The sequence below is a fragment of the Leucopleurus acutus genome, assembly GCF_964270905.1.
Source record: "Leucopleurus acutus genome assembly, chromosome: 16".
In the NCBI taxonomy this organism is placed as follows: domain Eukaryota; kingdom Metazoa; phylum Chordata; class Mammalia; order Artiodactyla; family Delphinidae; genus Leucopleurus; species Leucopleurus acutus.
Window position 1 is genome coordinate 40,190,996 of NC_139158.1, and position 17,285 is coordinate 40,208,280.

The 17,285-nt window shown below is 49.1% G+C and overlaps 1 protein-coding gene across 2 annotated transcripts; it reads right to left on the reverse strand.

The window, feature by feature from the left end:
* Window positions 1–283: 283 nt before the first annotated feature.
* Window positions 284–17,177, reverse strand: RBBP9 (RB binding protein 9, serine hydrolase; the record flags this gene model as incomplete). Of its 2 annotated transcripts, none has more annotated exons than XM_082857925.1 (5): window positions 284–2,595; window positions 2,976–3,061; window positions 6,000–6,105; window positions 7,097–7,139; window positions 17,079–17,177. In XM_082857925.1, the coding sequence occupies 5 exons, from the start codon at window positions 17,175–17,177 to the stop codon at window positions 2,369–2,371; spliced, it is 561 nt and encodes a 186-aa protein (XP_082714051.1). In that variant the 3' UTR covers window positions 284–2,368. The 2 variants fall into 2 exon arrangements, with proteins under 2 accessions (XP_082714051.1, XP_082714052.1); XM_082857926.1 differs by lacking the exon at window positions 17,079–17,177 and adding an exon at window positions 10,829–10,938.
* Between the last annotated feature and the right edge of the window lie 108 nt (window positions 17,178–17,285).

A 17,285-nucleotide genomic window follows, 5' to 3' on the forward strand; every position in this document is an offset into this window, starting at 1 on the left:
TAAGGTATTTTGCTCACCTGAAAAGATATTCCCTAGAGTCTATCAAGGCCCGTCTCTGCTTTATAAAGATCTGTAGAGAGTCAAACAGAGAATCATGAAAGGCCATGATTTGACGGTTTAAATGAATAGTCCATGTGGAGTTCTTCCCTGAAACTCCTCTGATCTTAGTTTGGTGATGAGTAAGTTTTATAGGATCATAATTTTTATGGTGATCAACTAATAGGCAAACTAGTCAAACAAAAGTAACTTCAAGTTGAGTCACTTCTACGTTGGTGGTGGGTGAGGGAAGCACATAACACGCGCTGTAGTGCAGTGCTGTCCAATAGAACCTTCTATCAGGATGGAAATGCTCTATATCTGTGTCCAGTAAGGGAGGCACTAGTCAGCCGTGGCTGGTGAGCACCTGAACCGTGGCTTCTGTGAATGAAGAACTGAACGTTTTCTTTGCTGGCGCCCTGTGGTTACTGGTTACCATACTATCAGCCCAACTCAACCATCGTATTCAAGTTATTATTTTTTTTTTTTTTGCAGTATGCGGGGCTCTCACTGTCGCGGCCTCTCCCATTGCGGAGCACAGGCTCCGGCCACGCAGGCTCAGCGGCCATGGCTCACAGGCCCAGCCGCTCCGCGGCATGTGGGATCTTCCCGGACCAGGGCACAAACCCGTGTCCCCTGCATCGGCAGGCGGACTCTCAACCACTGCGCCACCAGTGAAGCCCCCCTCAAGTTATTTTTATAGGAATAAAGAATATCAAATTATTTCTCAATTGTATATATTTGGTTTTTTCTATAGAGGAAGAGGACAATAAAGTATTATGAACTGTTATTTGTATAAGTTTGTAAATTTTTTTAAGAAAGGACTTCAGAAAACAAGGCAGAGAATATGTAGAACAATGACTACTTCCAAATAATTGAAATAGAATCAAGCTTTGATTATAGGCTTGGTCAAATCAATGCTAAACAGCTTCTCTAAGAAAAGTATTCAATGGATTTATCTACTTTGTTTTTCACTAACTTGCCAAATTAACGTTTTAATCTTTATTTTTAATTATAAAAGACAGTGCACAAACTCAAATAATCCCGAGGTGTATAATGTAAAAAGGAGATGTCCACCACACCATAACTACCAAAATTCCCATCCCCTAAGATAACTGCTGCTAAAAATTTAGAGAATCTCTCCTGACATTTTTTGAGCACACTTAGAAATCAAAAGCCTTTTCAGGTTCAAATGATGGCTTTGAATTTTCGTTAGGTATCAACAGTGTGGGAATTCACATTATTGCAGCAAATATCAGGTGTGAATTTACTGGAAATTGTTTTGAGATGTTACTTGGGGATAATAATAGCCAAAAAACGTTGGAAAATGAAAAAGGGTTATTTTTGAGGGAGTATGATTAGAAGAAAAATCATGGAATGATGCTGAAAGAGATCTAAAGGACCATGGAAATTAAAAGGTAGAACACTTTACAGAACAAAATCTGAGATATGGAAAGATCATTTTTAAAAATATTTAAGACTTTGTAACAAAATCCAAACTGTTCCCATGACTTCATCCTTTGACATCATGTCTATTTCTCAGGCTTTTCTCAAGCTCTAAAGCACTGGCTAAGTGAATACTTACAGCAAGAGGTCACACATGGATGGCTTGGCCTTTGTGTCTTGCTGTGTTTGCAAATTTTTTATTTACGCTGTAGTTGCCAACTAACAACCCATATGTCTGTGGACTGAACGTAATTCATGTACATGTGGATTACATATACATACACTTATGGTCCCTAAATACAAAAGTGTATTAAATTCTTTCCTTGAAAATCAGAAAACTGAAAATGCCTTGCCAAATTCCCACATGGCAACAATCCAGACAGGGCCCAGCAGTTGTTCTCCCTGTCGCCCTAATCCTTGCCAGTCTGATCTTAGACCGATGCCTGCCTGACCCTGCAGACCGTTGCCTCAACCTCCTTGTGTGTCACTCTCTCAACATGTTAAGGACATGTTATGATGCAACTCCTACAGCATAACATGAAACCTGTTTAGTTTTAATCTGGACTAGGGATCAGGAAACCTGGGTTTCATTTGTGTCTTATTCACTTTGGATAGGTAAGGGCGGTTAAGCTGTCCCATGTCCCTTATCAAATGGGAAAAATACTGTTTTCGGTCAGAGCAATTTGAGGAGATGTAGGTTCTATGGAAAATGAAAATACTGTTTGTAAGTTAGTTTGAACATTGAAACGTGTGTGTGTTTTGGACCTTAATTTGATCTGGTTTGCATGCCCGCTGTTCATCTGATAATGGATGATTGTCATCTGTTCATAACCTGATCGTTGCCCGACTCCCATGTCCTTACGCACAACAGCAGGAACGACCCTGGCTATCCTGGCACTTCCAGCATGGACTTGACCACACTAACCAATTCATGAAACTCTGTGTTCTGGAAATGGCCACGGTCAGTGAATCTGTACAATTTGGCTTCCAACCTGTTGGCCACTTCCTCTTGTTCCTTCCAAGGAAGGAAAGGATCGTCGGTGGAGCCAAACTGCACAATGTGAGGGCAGTTGGCTTTGATCTTCTCCCACTGCCAGGGGCGGCTGAAGTATCCTATGAGAAGAACACACAACCTCTCAGTGTCATGGATACTTTCCATTCTCACCACTCTAGTGAGGACCATGGCAGAGACTCAGAGCCCAAGTGTTGAGTTAGAAGCCCTTCTTCAGTTTTCAGATCCGTAGGGCTTGATACCATAGCTACTGGTGAAGGGGGAGGCTAGGGCTCAGGGGTTCAGTTCTAGACTACAGGTTAGATAGTGGCTCACTGCCCTCTCTAAGTGCCTAACTTATACCTAAAGATGGGTGGTAAATATTCCTCATGTGCTGTTAGATTTTGTGTTAACCTGTTGGAAGACAGTGCTGTTTTACTACCTGAGCGTGCAGCCCCGTGGCTACAGGAAGGGCTCTTCCGGTTTCTGCCTTCAGACTTACCGCTTGCCCGTTCGTTGTCATCCCCCAGGTCAGACGTGTACGCAGACACTAACACGATAGCACACACCCGGTGGGTCTCTGCGTACCTGGAGCGAGAGGAATGGTGTAGCTGATGTTTAATGTTAAATCTGGTCCCAGAAAGTCAGTAAGCCATCCAAAACTCATTTGATTTAGCTTACAGAAAGCACATGCTATAGGCTGCTGAGGTTAGTAGGAAAAAGAGCAAGGAAAATGCAGAAATATGAGCCCGGTGGTTAATCACCTCACCTGGGCTACCTGAGTTTCTACTCTGTTTTCAAGGTAGTGCAAACCTCTTCCATAATTCTTTCTGAATAAACATAAAAAGTGTAATCATTCCCTTTGATGTGTGCATTCGTCGGCATTACTTGGTTGGTTAACATGTGGATTCCCAGGCTCAGCCCAGAGCATCTGATACAGAGGATTGTGAGTGAGGCAAAGGAATCTGCATTCTAAGGCGTGACACCTCCCCAGCCCAGGTGACAGATGCAAGTGGTCTGTGACTGTACCATCCCAGAACTGTGCCTCTCTCACACACGCTTGTTTGCCTTGTCTTACCTCTGTCCCCCAAGGGCATCCCTCAAGGGCAGGTCTGAGACTTCTCGATTTTTGTGACCCTGTTCCCTAGAACAGTGCCCGGCAAACAGACACTCAGCTAACTGTAGACAGTTCCCTCACTGAGCAAAGGCCAGGGCTAAGGAAGGACCTAGAAAGGTAAGAGCTCTAGGAGGCCTTGGTGCCAGGCAAGGTTTAGGGTTGGTATTTTGTTCTCGTGCCTAAACTTTTTCCCCAATCTTTTGCTTTGAAAAATGTCAAACTTACCGAAAAGTGAGAACAAGCACCCAGATTCGTTAATTTTGCTACAGTTCACCCCTAAATACTTTAGCAGGTATCCCCTAAGAACATGGCTGTGCTCTTATGTAACGACAGTATCATTCTTACACCTAATAAATTTAGCACCAAGACAGTAACATTACCTGTATTCATTTTTCCCTAGTTGTACCAAACTGTTCTTTAAAACATCTTTTCAATCCTAGATCTGGTCAAAGATCACGCGTTTGGTTTCATGACTCTTCAATCACTTTTAAATTTGTTTTAAATGAGATTGACGACTTTTAAGAATTTTAGGCCCATTTTCTTGTACGTTATCCCCTAAACTGAACTTGTTTCCTCATGATTAGGCTGAGGTGAAACACTTGGCAAGACCATTACGTAGGCAATGTTGTGTCCTTCCCACTCCTCCACAACGATGGGCACACGATGCCAGTTTGTCCCATTACTGCTGAGACTGTCAGATTCCCTAGGGTGATACCCCTCAGATCCCTCCACTGTAAAGACACAATTCCCCTTGTGATTAATAAGTAACTGTGGGCTAGTCCTCTGTATCCTGTTCCCCTATGATCTTAGGCCCCATGGCTTTAGCATCTGGTTTTCTCCTTGCCTACCTTAACTTTAGAAGTTAATTTTTAGAAGGTTCCTGACAATCCTACAATAAATTTCAGGAGTCTTTAAAAGAAGCCACATCGTTATTAGCCAGCGGCCTGAGAAAAATTTAGTTGGCCTTGGGTTAGCACAGATTTCAGCATAAAGGGCTTTCTTCATTTTCCGGACAACCCCTGGCAGCTTATAAACACTATGTACCACAATTCTGTAGGTCCACATAGGAAAGCATTATTCTTGTAGCTTCCACAGGTGTGGCTGAAAGGTTATGGAACTTGGCAAGATTTCTCTGACAATCGATTCACGTGACATCCTGAGGGGCTGCTGGGGACAAGAAGCCACACAAAAACCATAATCCTGGGACTTCCCTGGTGGCACAGTGGTTAAGAATCCGCTTGCCAATGCAGGGGACACAGGTTCGAGCCCTGGTCCGGGAAGATCCCACATGCCCCAGAGCAACTAAGCCTGTGTGCCACAACTACTGAGCCCAAGTGCCACAACTACTGAAGCCCGCGCGCCCAGAGCCCGTGCTCTGCAACAAGAGAAGCCACTGCAATGAGAAGCCCACGCACCGCTACGAAGACCCAACGCAGCAAAAAATTAATTAATTAAAACAAAAAAACCCCCATAATCCTTTGTCATCTAGCCTCGCAAATACAGAGGAAACCCAACCCTAACAGGCTATTCAGCCAGCTCCATCCTTACATTCCAGGCCTTATAAGCCTGCAGGGTGACGTTCTAATGGGGAGCAGCAGGGAGGCACCCATGACCCCTGGGGGCGGGGGCTGGGGCTGGCGGGGGGGGGGGTGGGGAGGGGAGTGGAGGGCAGTGCGGGTAGCAGCCTCCACCCTCCAACGGGGAGTTATCAGCACCTACCATATGCCAGACACTCTGCCAGGCACCGGGGTTTCGTGTCAGAATGAACAAAGCCCCACCCTCATGGAGCTTACATTTGACTGGCAGGAGAGAGACAAGAAATGAATAGGATGTCAGGTGGTGAAAAGTGCTACAGATAATAAGGGGGGTCATAAGATATAAAGGGGGTAGGATTCGGTGGGGTGAGGCTGCTGTTTCACGTGGAGTGATTACATAAGGCCTCACTGAAAGGGGACGTGGAGCAGAGACCTAGAGAGGAGAAGGCCATGCAGGTGTCTGGGGACAGAGAGTCCAAGTAGAACAGCGGCAAGCACAGGCCTAAGAAAGGCACAAGCTTGGCGTGTTCAAGGAACTGCACTGAGGTCTGTAAACAAGGCTGGGGGCAGCGAAGGGGAGACGGCAGAGACGACATGGGGGGCGGGGGGCTTGAAGGCTGAGAAGTTCTTCTGAGGGTGACGGGAGCTGCTGGGGTTCGGAGGCACTTGTGTTTTAAAAGGGTCACTGTATCCCAGTAAGAGCAAAGTATCTTTTTAATCCACTAATCAAACCAGGAAGGAGTTAGGACAGATGTTACTACTCACTGTCTCCTCTGCAGTGTAAACTTAAGATGTGCACGAAGTATTTCCCAAGCAAGCTTGACTGGAGCCCACAGGGGTAGGGGGGATGGTGACAATTCAATAAGGACCACACCTCATGGCTGCAATGGCCCCAGAACTGTGGCCTATGATGATGGTCTCCTCGTCACAGTGCAGCTCCGTCTCCATGAAGGGCAGCCAGATGCCCTCTCGAGCTGTGACTAAGGTTCAGGGGAAAGAAAGAGTCCGTCACTCAACAGGGACAGTCTCAGTCCAGCGCTGCCCACCTTTCTAACAGAGGACCATTCAGCAAACCGCAGGACCGCAATGGGGGATGGGGCTGTTTTAATAGGGCCAAAGATTTTTTTGTTTGTTTTTTTGTTTGTTTTTTTTTGTGGTAAGCGGGCCGCTCACTGTTGTGGCCTCTCCCGTTGCGGAGCATAGGCTCTGGACGCGCAGTCTCAGCGGCCATGGCTCACGGGCCCAGCCGCTCCGCGGCATGTGGGATCCTCCCGGACCGGGGCACGAACCCCATGTCCCCTGCATCGGCAGGCGGACTCTCAACCACTGTGCCACCAGGGAAGCCCAGGGCCAAAGTTTTATGTGTTGCTGTCTGAAAGACTCAAATCTGTAGTTTTGGTAAATAGTTTTGTTTTTATTTTTTAGCATTTTCTTGAAAGGAAATACTAAGAAAATAAAATATAACTCTGAAGTTTAATGTAAACTTTCCAACTTAAAAACAAAAATCCTCTTGACAATATTGTTTCTCAAGTTGATGTCCACATATTTTCTTTCTTCCCAAAAAGGAAATTCCTGAGACAACTCATAGGCACTCAGAACAGAAGGGGCCACGTTACATTTTCTAATATTAGGATCTCATAGAGATGCTGTAAGTTTTGTCATACCTCTGCCTCAAATGAAACACCCATAAATTTTGCCTGAAAAGATTTGACTTATAGAAGGGAAAATCCGTTGCTTACAAAGTTGAAAATTAAATTCTTCCGAGCCCAGGTGCTCTTCTTGATCCTTACCATAATTTTCTATCATGTTTTTTGGTTTGCATCCTCCTCCCCCAAAAACTTGCCATCATTCACTCTGAGGTATGTATTCCCTTAGGCTTCTCTGCTAGGATATTCCTCTTCTCTACCGGAAAATGACAAGATCAAAACCCAACAAGAGGAGGCTTTTTAAAGACACATTTAAAAAACTTACTTGGGTCAGGCATGTTTTTAGCCAAACACTGGAAACCAGGTATCTACGATATGAGAGGGAGAAAAAAATTATAATAAAGAGCTTAATTACAACTAATACTTTGCTAATAAGAAATGAGACACCTGATATGAGCTTTAACAATTCAATAAGTAGTTGTTTATATCATGAAATGAAGTGGGGTAAGTGCTCCAGGATTACATATGAATATACAATCCCTCCTCATAAACTCCATCTGTCTGTAGTTCTCTATGTAGCCAGCTCCGCAGATCTCTTCATATGTGCAACTGCACATGTACATTTATCACCGCTGGCATATACATATAGAGAGGGCATAGCAGATTCTAGACAAACTGACCTGGAGCCAATCAGACTATGCTCCAGGGAGTAGGTTAAATGTGGTACAGAAAGTTGGGGATCCAATCCTCTTGGACAGCTGCAGCCCTGACCTTTTGGTTTGTAGCTCTAGCCATGGCTCTCAGCCACAAGCCTGGAATTTTATTCTAGAGACCCAGTCTAGAGCTCTAGAGGTTGGCAACTCAGGAAACAGTCTTATTGCCTAGTTATGGAAGAACGTTTAAAAAAAAAATCAAGATGCACAAGACAGCCCGCAGTTAGATGCCATTTTTATAAAGCTCACAAAGAGGCCAAATTTAACAATATATTGCTTAAAGGATACATACATAGGTTGAACAGTACATTAATTAATTTTTTAAATTAAGTTTTAAAAGCGAAACAAACTTTTAAAATGTCATACGGCAGGGAAACGGGATGGAGGGACTTACAGGTGGCTCTGAAGGTATTGATAATGTTCCTAGATTTCAGTTTGGTGAGGGACCCTCAAGTATTGGTTACATTATACTTCATAATGTATGTACGTGTTACATACATCCTTTGTAAATATCAATATTACATATTAAAATGTTTAAAAATGCGAGACAGGTGCTTCCCTGGTGGCGCAGTGGTTGAGAGTCCGCCTGCCGATGCAGGGGACACAGGTTCGTGCCCCGGTCCGGGAAGATCCCACACGCCGCGGAGCGGCTGGGCCCGTGAGCCATGGCCGCTGAGCCTGCGCATCCGGGGCCTGTGCTCCGCAGCGGGAGGGGCCACAACAGTGAGAGGCCCGCGTACCGCAAAAAAAAAAAAAAAAAAAAAAAATCCGAGACAGAGAGCAGAGAAGATTGGTGTAGAATTATCTGGGAGTCCCATATCTGAACCCGCAGTAGATACGGGGAGCGGGCTCGGTCTCCAGTTTCTAGAGGTGGAGCTTGTACTCTGAGCCCTGAGAGGAGCCCTCCTGGCTGTTTCACCAGCCGAACTTCCTCAACTACTTGTAGAGTCTAAGACGGGGTTCCCAGCAGGGCTTGAAATGCCCACGGTCGCGAGACCCCTCCACAAGACTACCAGAGTCGAGAGTCAAAGCCAAACGGCAAGGGTCATTTATTGCAGGTTCGAACCTGGACCTCTGCGCACTTGTTGCCGGTGGCGCTAAGAGGTCCCGATGGAGTTTAGTTCAGCTCTTTCATAGACAGGTACAATCAAATTCGGGACTTTCCAGGGGTGGGGAGTACTGATTGGTTAACCTTTAAACAAAGACACGAGTCGCCGTCTGATTGGTTGGATGATTACAAGGGGGGGTCAGCAAGCGTAGTTACAGAAGCGAGAGCGGCTGGTTAAGTTCCGGTTTCCTGAGGTTTCGTTTCTCAATTGGAAATACTTAAGACGGGGCCACGGTTACAAAAAGAAATAGTGCAAACAGGAAAACTGATGCAACCCTAACAGCGCTGCGGCCTCCACCAGCCCAACGGCAGGGCGGCGGGAGGCTGTGCGCCCAACTCCAGGCGGCGCTCCCAAATGTGGCAACCCAGCGCCGCGCCCTGGAAGGGCCCTTTCTGGGCCCTTCTCCTCAGAAAAGAAACTCCAGGAAAAGAACAGACTGAATGCAGGGCGTCAATTCAGTCTTATTCCCACGAAAGTAGAACGCAGTCCCCTCATTCCCCCCTTTCTCATGAACCAGAGGAGCCAATCTTGGGTCCTAAGGCTCAGTTTCTTCAATTTCTAAGGCCTCGTTGGGCTGATATTGTGTTAATACCATTAGCTGAACTGCATTTATTTTTTCTCGGACAAAATCTATGACTCTACTGAGTATACAGGGGCCTATAGTGAAGAGGAGAAGGAGGCATAGCAGAGGGCCCAGGATGGGGAGGAGGAAGGGAAGCATTCCCTGAAATCCTGACCGAAGGGGATTATCCGCTAATTCCTGCAGGCGGTGAGCTAGGTCTTCCTGGAGCTGGTGGATCTTGGTTCTTACAATGCCTGATTTATTTGCATAGAAACAACATTTTTCTTTTAGGGCGAGGCATATCCCACCCTGTTCAGCTGTCAGCAAGTCTGAGCCCCTCCTATTCTGTAGGACTACCTCGGCCAATGAATCTAATTGGTCCTGTGAGTCCTGAATGGTACCAGAGAGGGCTTCTACATCTTCTATTAATTGCCTAGACAGTTGATTATAGGAGTGAAGGGAGACCTCAAGACCTGTACTTCCTGTGGCCACAGCTCCTGTAATTCCTAATCCTACCAGGAGGGGTATGGCTGTAATGGCTCGTTTGGTTCTCCCTGCCCAAAGGTCAAAGCTGGGAATGGGCAATGGGGTGTCTCCCGAGATTAGGTCTACATTGGGGAGGAGGGTGGCTAGCTTGCAGACCCCTGTCCAATTCGGGGGTAAATAGGTGTATGCTAGGTTATTTCCACAGACAAAAACAGTGGTGTTAGGACTACAGAGGGAGGAGTTCACGGGGATATACTGACTACATCCAGTGGATGAAAGGATTCCCAAGTCAATACTGGCATTAGAGAGGGAATCGTTCTTGACAAAGCATGAGGTATTAAAGGTGGATGAAAATTTTGAAAATTGTATGGGGAACGGCTCGGGGAGTAAAGTAGGGTTACATCGTTCGCTGATGTTTAAATTGGCGAAGGTGGGGATGGCTATAGGGCGGGGCGGTCCTTGAGGAAGGCAGAGCCAGCAATCCTGTGCTAAGTTGGGGTTGGTGGCATTCAAAAGTGTAAAAGTAGCTTCTAGTATAGTCATGGTCTGGGGGTCCAATTCAGAGGGATTGACCTTAGGGAGAATTAGGGGGTGGTAGTTGAGCTGTGGGTACAGATGCCGATAGACCTCTTCTATTTGTCTTCGGGTTTCTATCTGGCGCACTGCGTCCTGGGGTCCCCCACCGTCTGACATATGTGTGGGGGCCCTGGTATTCCAGCATACCGGGGTCCCGGGGGTGCCAGTGCATCCAGCCTGAAGGTATTTATTACCCTCACTAATGGTGGGGCTTTATTATTCTGTAGTATGGCTGTGAAATAAGTCTTGTTATTGGCCCCTATACATTGCTGGTAAGAGGAATAGCACATGCTATGCATTGATTCCTGGAAGGCAGAACAGGGGCAAGTGGCTCGAGGGGGGAGTGGCTTAGGCTTATGGTAGCATTGCCAGCTTTGAGAGACCCCGGTAACCCTATATTCCTGAACAAGATACGCAGTTATGCCCCCGCAGTCCTGCATATGAGTATACCCTCGGGGAACCTCAGGAGTCTCCATAGTACCTCCCCTGCACTCGCACGGTGCACCATATAGTTGTTGTATTAAAGTATTCTTATCGGGGGAAGGGCCGAGTCCTCCCCTCGTGGCCCGAGGGTTGAGGGTTAGGACTATTATTAGGGCTATCAGCAGTACCTTGGTCATCATGGGGGAGGGTACGGCACAAGGTCAGTTTGAAGGGATTGTCCTTATTCCGGTCCACCGTCCAGGTGACGTCAGCTTTAGTGGACTTGATGAGGTCAGAAAATGGGTCCACCAGCTTGACGTGGGTGTAATGGATCCAGGCAGCTATGCTGTCCACCTTGATGGCCGTCGGCGTTGTCAGGATGATCTGGTAAGGTCCTTTCCACCTGGGTTCTAGGGTCTCTTGTCGATGGCGTTTGACAAGGACCCAGTCACCTGGCCGAAGCTGGTGTGGAGTAGGCGGGGGTCCTGTTGCATATAGCTCTTTTAGTTTGGGCCAGATTGTCTCGTGTGTCCGCTGTAAGGCTTGGAGGGAAGACAGGAGATTATTTTCTGGGTCCAATTGGATAAGGTTAGTCTTTAGGTCAGGGATGATAGGAGGAGGCCTACCATGCATTATTTCGTAGGGAGTAAATCCTAGCTTATAGGGGGAATTTCGCACCCTAAACAGAGCGTAGGGGAGTAGGACTACCCAGTTAGCGCCAGTCTCCATGGTCAATTTAGTCAAGGTCTCTTTTAGAGTTCTATTCATTCTTTCTACCTGTCCTGAACTCGGGGGGCGGTATGCACAATGTAATTTCCAATTAGCCCCAAGTATGGAAGCCAGATCTTGACTTACCTTACAAACGAAGGCTGGCCCGTTGTCAGACCCTATCATAACTGGAAAGCCATTCCTGGGCAGGATCTCTTCTAGTAGTTTCTTAGCTACTATTTGTGCAGTCTCATTCTTGGTTGGGAATGCCTCAGTCCAACCTGAAAAGGTATCTATAAACACCAGTAAATATTTATACCCATATTTGCCAGGCTTTACCTCCGTAAAGTCCACTTCCCAGTAGGCTCCGGGCTGGTTTCCTCTCTCCCGGATGCCAGTGGTTGACGGGTGGGTGCTGGCATTATGGAGTTGGCAGACTGCACAGTCAGCAACCAGTCGTTCAGTCTTCTCGGAGACATTTTTAAGTCCAGTCTGCCTGATGAGATCCTGTAGCCGTCGGGCGCCCAAGTGGGTGCTACGGTGGATCCGTTCAAGGACCAGGGTTCCTAGCTTCTCAGGAAGGAGGATATTGTTCTTAGCGTCCCGCCACCATCCGTCTCTAACCTGGGTTAGAGGGAGCTTGCTCATCCATCTGATGTCATCCTCCGAGTAGTCGGGTTGGGGCGGTATTTCCCGGGGCCCTGGATCCGGCAGTTGCAGGGGAAGTAATGGTATTGGAGTGTGTGCCGCCTTTCGAGCCGTCTGGTCTGCCAAATTGTTGCCTCGGGCGACTGGATTCGTGGGTTTTTGATGCCCCGGGCAGTGTACAATGGCTAGCTTTTTGGGTTCCCATATGGCCGCTAGCAAGGCCAGGATTTCCTCTTTGTTCTTGATGTCTTTGCCCTCTGCTGTGAGTAGTCCCCGCTCTCGGTATATTGCCCCATGTATATGTGCGGTAGCGAAAGCATACCAGCTGTCTGTGTATATGGTAGCTTTTTGGCCTTTGCTCATCTTGAGAGCTTGGGTCAGGGCAATTAATTCAGCTTTTTGGGCTGAGGTCCCTGGGGGGAGAGTCTCTGCCCATATCACCTCAGTTTCTGATGTTACTGCTGCCCCCGCATACCTCTGACCTTGCTGGACAAAGCTGCTGCCGTCAGTGAACCATGTGACTTGTGCATCCGGTAGGGGTTGGTCACGTAGGTCTTCCCGTACCCCATGGATCTGGGCCAGTACCTCTGCACAGTCATGGAGTGGGGAGTCCAAATCTGGGTCAGGTAATAGGGAGGCAGGGTTTAATGCCCGCGGCGGAGTGTAGCTGATTCTGAGGGGATTTAACAGTAGACCCTGGTAGTGGACCAGTCGAGCATTGCTCATCCATCGGTCGGGAGGCTCTTTGAGAACCCCGTCGATGGCGTGGGGGGTGGTGACATGCAACTCCTGTCCCATAGTTAGTTTGTCAGCATCCTTTACCATTAGGGCCGTGGCGGCGATCATCCGGAGGCAAGGAGGCCAGCCGGCAGCCACTGGGTCCAATTTATTTGATAGGTAAGCGACAGGCCTGGGCCAAGGACCGAGGGGCTGGGTCAACACGGCCTTAGCTATGCCTTTGCTTTCATCCACAAAGAGGTGGAAGGGTTTGGAGACATCAGGGAGACCCAGGGCGGGTGCGGATAGCAAGGCAGTTTTGATCTGCTGAAATGATTGCTCAGCCTCCTCTGTCCATTTAAAGGGCGTCTGCTCTTTGGTGGCTAAGTATAGCGGTTTGGCCATTTCAGCAAATTTGGGTATCCATAAACGGCAGAACCCCGCTGACCCCAAAAATTCCCTCACCTGTCGAGGCGTGGTGGGTCTGGGGATGCGGAGGACGGTTTCCTTCCATGCATCTGTGAGCCATCGTTGCCCCCCTTTCAATAGGTACCCCAGGTAAGTTACCTCAGGCCTGCAGATCTGCGCTCTCTTGGCAGAGGCCCGGTATCCCAGGGTGCCGAGAGTCTGTAGGAGGTTTCTGGTTCCCTGCAGGCAGGCTTCAGCGGTCTCAGCAGCTATTAAGAGATCATCAACATACTGCAGGAGGGTTACATTGGGGTTTTGTCTCCGGTACTCACTGAGATCCTCGTGTAGGGCCTCATCAAACAAGGTGGGCGAATTTTTGAATCCTTGGGGAAGTCTGGTCCAGGTGAGTTGTCCGTTTATGCCTCTCTCGGGATCCGACCATTCGAAGGCAAAGAGTTCTTGACTTTTGGGCGCCAAGGGTAAACTAAAAAAGGCATCTTTGAGGTCCAGCACAGTATACCATTGTTTTCCTGGACTAAGGGCGCTCAAAAGAGTATATGGATTGGGCACAGTAGGATGGATGTCTATGACCCGTCTGTTAACTTCTCTCAGGTCCTGCACTGGGCGGTAGTCTTTACTGTTAGGTTTGCGGACTGGCAGCAGGGGTGTATTCCAGGCCGACTGGCAGGGACGCAGTATCCCCAGGTCAAGAAGCCGGCGAATATGAGGAGTGATACCAGTCTTGGCCTCTAGGGGCATGGGATACTGTCGGACACGTGCAGGATCTGCTCCTGGTTTGATCTCTATGAATACGGCTGGGCGATGTTTGGCTAGTCCCATCCCACCTGTTTCTGCCCACGCTTCGGGGAACTGCTGAAGCCATGACTCTATATCTTGATTTTGGGAGGGTGGTTCCTGGTGAAGTCAGTACTCATCTTCCAAGTTCAGGGTGAGCACAGATATGGGCTGGTCGTGAGGGTCTGTTACGATTGGCCCCTCTGGCCGAAAATGAATTTGTGCTCCCATTTTAGTGAGCAAGTCTCTCCCCAGTAAGGGGCAAGGGCTATCGGGAATGACCAGAAAGGAATGGGTTACCCTTCCCGTGCCCAAGTCCACAGTTCTCTGAGTGGTCCAGGGGTAATGTTTGACTCCCGTAGCTCCCTGGACCCAGCAGGATTTGTTAGAAACTTTCCCGTGGGGCTTAACCAAGACCGAATGCTGTGCCCCCGTATCCACCAGGAATTGGACTGGTTTCCCCTCCACTTGTAGGGTTACCCTGGGTTCGGGGAGGGGGTCCGAACCCCGTCCCCCCTACTCTGCATCATGTGTAAACAGGAGTGGGGTGGCCTTCGGTTGCCATTGCCTCTGGTTGGGGCGCGGCTGCCTTTTCTTGGGGCATTCCCGAGCCCAGTGGCCCTTTTCCTTGCAATAGTCACATTGATCTCTGTCCAATGGTCGCCTGGGAGGTCGAGTGGCTGGTGGCCCTCTTGATCTTTCTGAACAATGGCGGCCAGGACCTTAGTCATTTTCTCAGTGGCTTTAAGTTGTTTATCCTCTGGGGCGTCTCGGTTATTAAAGACGCGCTGGGCAATACGGAGTAGATCCTGTATCTGTTTGCCCTCCAGATCTTCTAATTTCTGGAGTTTCTTTTTAATATCAGGGGCTGCCTGGTTAACGAAGGACATTACAATGGCAGTCTGATTTTCGGGGGCCTCTGGATCCATAGGGGTATACTGCCTAAAGGCTTCCATTAATCTTTCTAAGTAAGAGGAGGGACTTTCTGTTTTACCTTGTATAATTGAATATACCTTGGCCAAATTAGTGGGCTTGCGCGCGGCAGCCCGGAGACCCGCCATTAGAGTCTGGCGATAAATGAGCAGTCGTCCCCTACCTTCTCCGGTGTTATAGTCCCATTCATCCTGCGGGGGGCGAGTTAAGGGAAAGGCTGCATTGATGAGGTCAGGGTTAGCGGTGGGTTGACCATCATCTCCGGGAACCAGTTTTCTCGCCTCCAGCTGGATTCGCTCTCGTTCTTCGGTAGTGAATAGGATCCGGAGGAGCTGTTGGCAGTCATCCCAGGTGGGCTGATGAGTGAACATAACGCTATCTAGAAGAGCTATCAAGTCTTTAGGATTATCAGAGAAGCGGGCATTCTGGGTTTTCCAATTATATAAGTCACTGGTAGAGAATGGCCAATACTGGAGTCGGGGGTTCCCTGTCTCATCGGGAGGGCCTATTTCTCGCAGGGGTAGGGCTATGGTGGAATCCGGATGGCGGAACCCTGGGGTCGCGCTGAGTGCGTCCACGGGTGCGTCCAGCCGGCCCATGGGAGTTATTTTCATTGGGTAGGAGGACCGGTAGTGCTTCTGCCTCTCGGTTCTCCGGTTCTGACCTGGGTGGCCCCTCGGGAGGGGCCGCAGGAGGTTCTACCAAGGGGAGAGGAGCAGGGCCAGGAGCAGGAAGGGGGACCGGTTGTGGGGCCAAAGGAGGTTGATATGGGGGGGGGGTCTAGGAGAAGGAGGTCTTGGCTATCAGAGAGTATGGGTGCAGTTGGGGTCTGAGGCTTGGGAGGTTTAGTTGGTCAGGCCGCAAGGATCTTACATGACCCTGATGACAAAAAGGGGGTCATCCAGGGAGGTGGGTTTTCTGTCAGGTCCTGCCATACCAGGATGTAGGGGATCTGGTCTGGATGGCCTTCTTTTCCTGGCAAGAAAACTCTAGATTTAACTTTTAGGATTATAGGAAGACAAAAGGTACCCTCGGTGGGCCAGCCAACCCCGAAAGTTGGCCATTCAGAGCGGCAGAAGGTAATTAGTTTTCTTCTCCGGATGTCCAGACTGAGGTTGTGTCCTCGGGACTTTACATCCCAGAAATTAGCGAGAAGGAGGGAGAGGGGGGTACTCTGTGCTTGGCCCATGTCTAGGTCCTGGAAGAGATTGGTTAGAGAAGGTTACTCTGAAAACAAAAGTGATTAAGAGCAGTCCCAATAGTGGAGCCTGTAAAAGGAGGAAGGGGAGGTTATCGCGTGCGCGCTTCAGATGGGCTATCAGCCCCAGATGGGTCGTGGTGGACGTCTCCAACCACACCCGACTAGGTGTCCTATAGCGCGTCCGCCAGGACTGTCCTAGTCCCCAAAACAGAAGGTACCCTGAGCCGGCTTACTTACCGATCGGTTGTCAGCGATGACCCGTTGACCTGATGTCTGGTGGGCTCGGGGGCATCCCGGACGAGCCCCCAAATGAAATGCCCACGGTCGCGAGACCCCTCCACAAGACCACCAGAGTCGAGAGTCAAAGCCAAACGGCAAGGGTCATTTATTGCAGGTTCGAACCTGGACCTCTGCGCACTTGTTGCCGGTGGCGCTAAGAGGTCCCGATGGAGTTTAGTTCAGCTCTTTCATAGACAGGTACAATCAAATTCGGGACTTTCCAGAGGTGGGGAGTACTGATTGGTTAACCTTTAAACAAAGACACTAGTCGCCGTCTGATTGGTTGGATGATTACAAGGGGGGGGTCAGCAAGCGTAGTTACAGAAGCGAGAGCGGCTGGTTAAGTTCAGGTTTCCTGAGGTTTCGTTTCTCAATTGGAAATACTTAAGACGGGGCCACGGTTACAAAAAGAAATAGTGCAAACAGGAAAACTGATGCAACCCTAACAGCGCTGCGGCCTCCACCAGCCCAACGGCAGGGCGGCGGGAGGCTGTGCGCCCAACTCCAGGCGGCGCTCCCAAATGTGGCAACCCAGCGCCGCGCCCTGGAAGGGCCCTTTCTGGGCCCTTCTCCTCAGAAAAGAAACTCCAGGAAAAGCACAGACTGAATGCAGGGCGTCAATTCAGTCTTATTCCCACGAAAGTAGAACGCAGTCCCCTCAGGCTCTTCACAAGGGGGTGGGAGCGGGGAGCCCTCCGGCCTCTCCCGCGCCAGCCCGACCTCCCAGTGCAGCGAGGTGCGTCTCCTACCTGCTCCAGCTCCCTCTTCACCCAGCTGTACCAGCCGTGGGTGGCCATATCCTCGCCCCCGTTCCCGGGGACGATCACCGCCTTGCAGGGCGCCGCCATGAATGCAGCCGACCTGAGGCGCTCAGACCGCGTGCGCGACCGGGGAGCCTGCCCGTGGCATTCCGGGAATTGTAGTTCCGGGGCGCCAAGAGCGCACCCACTGAGCTT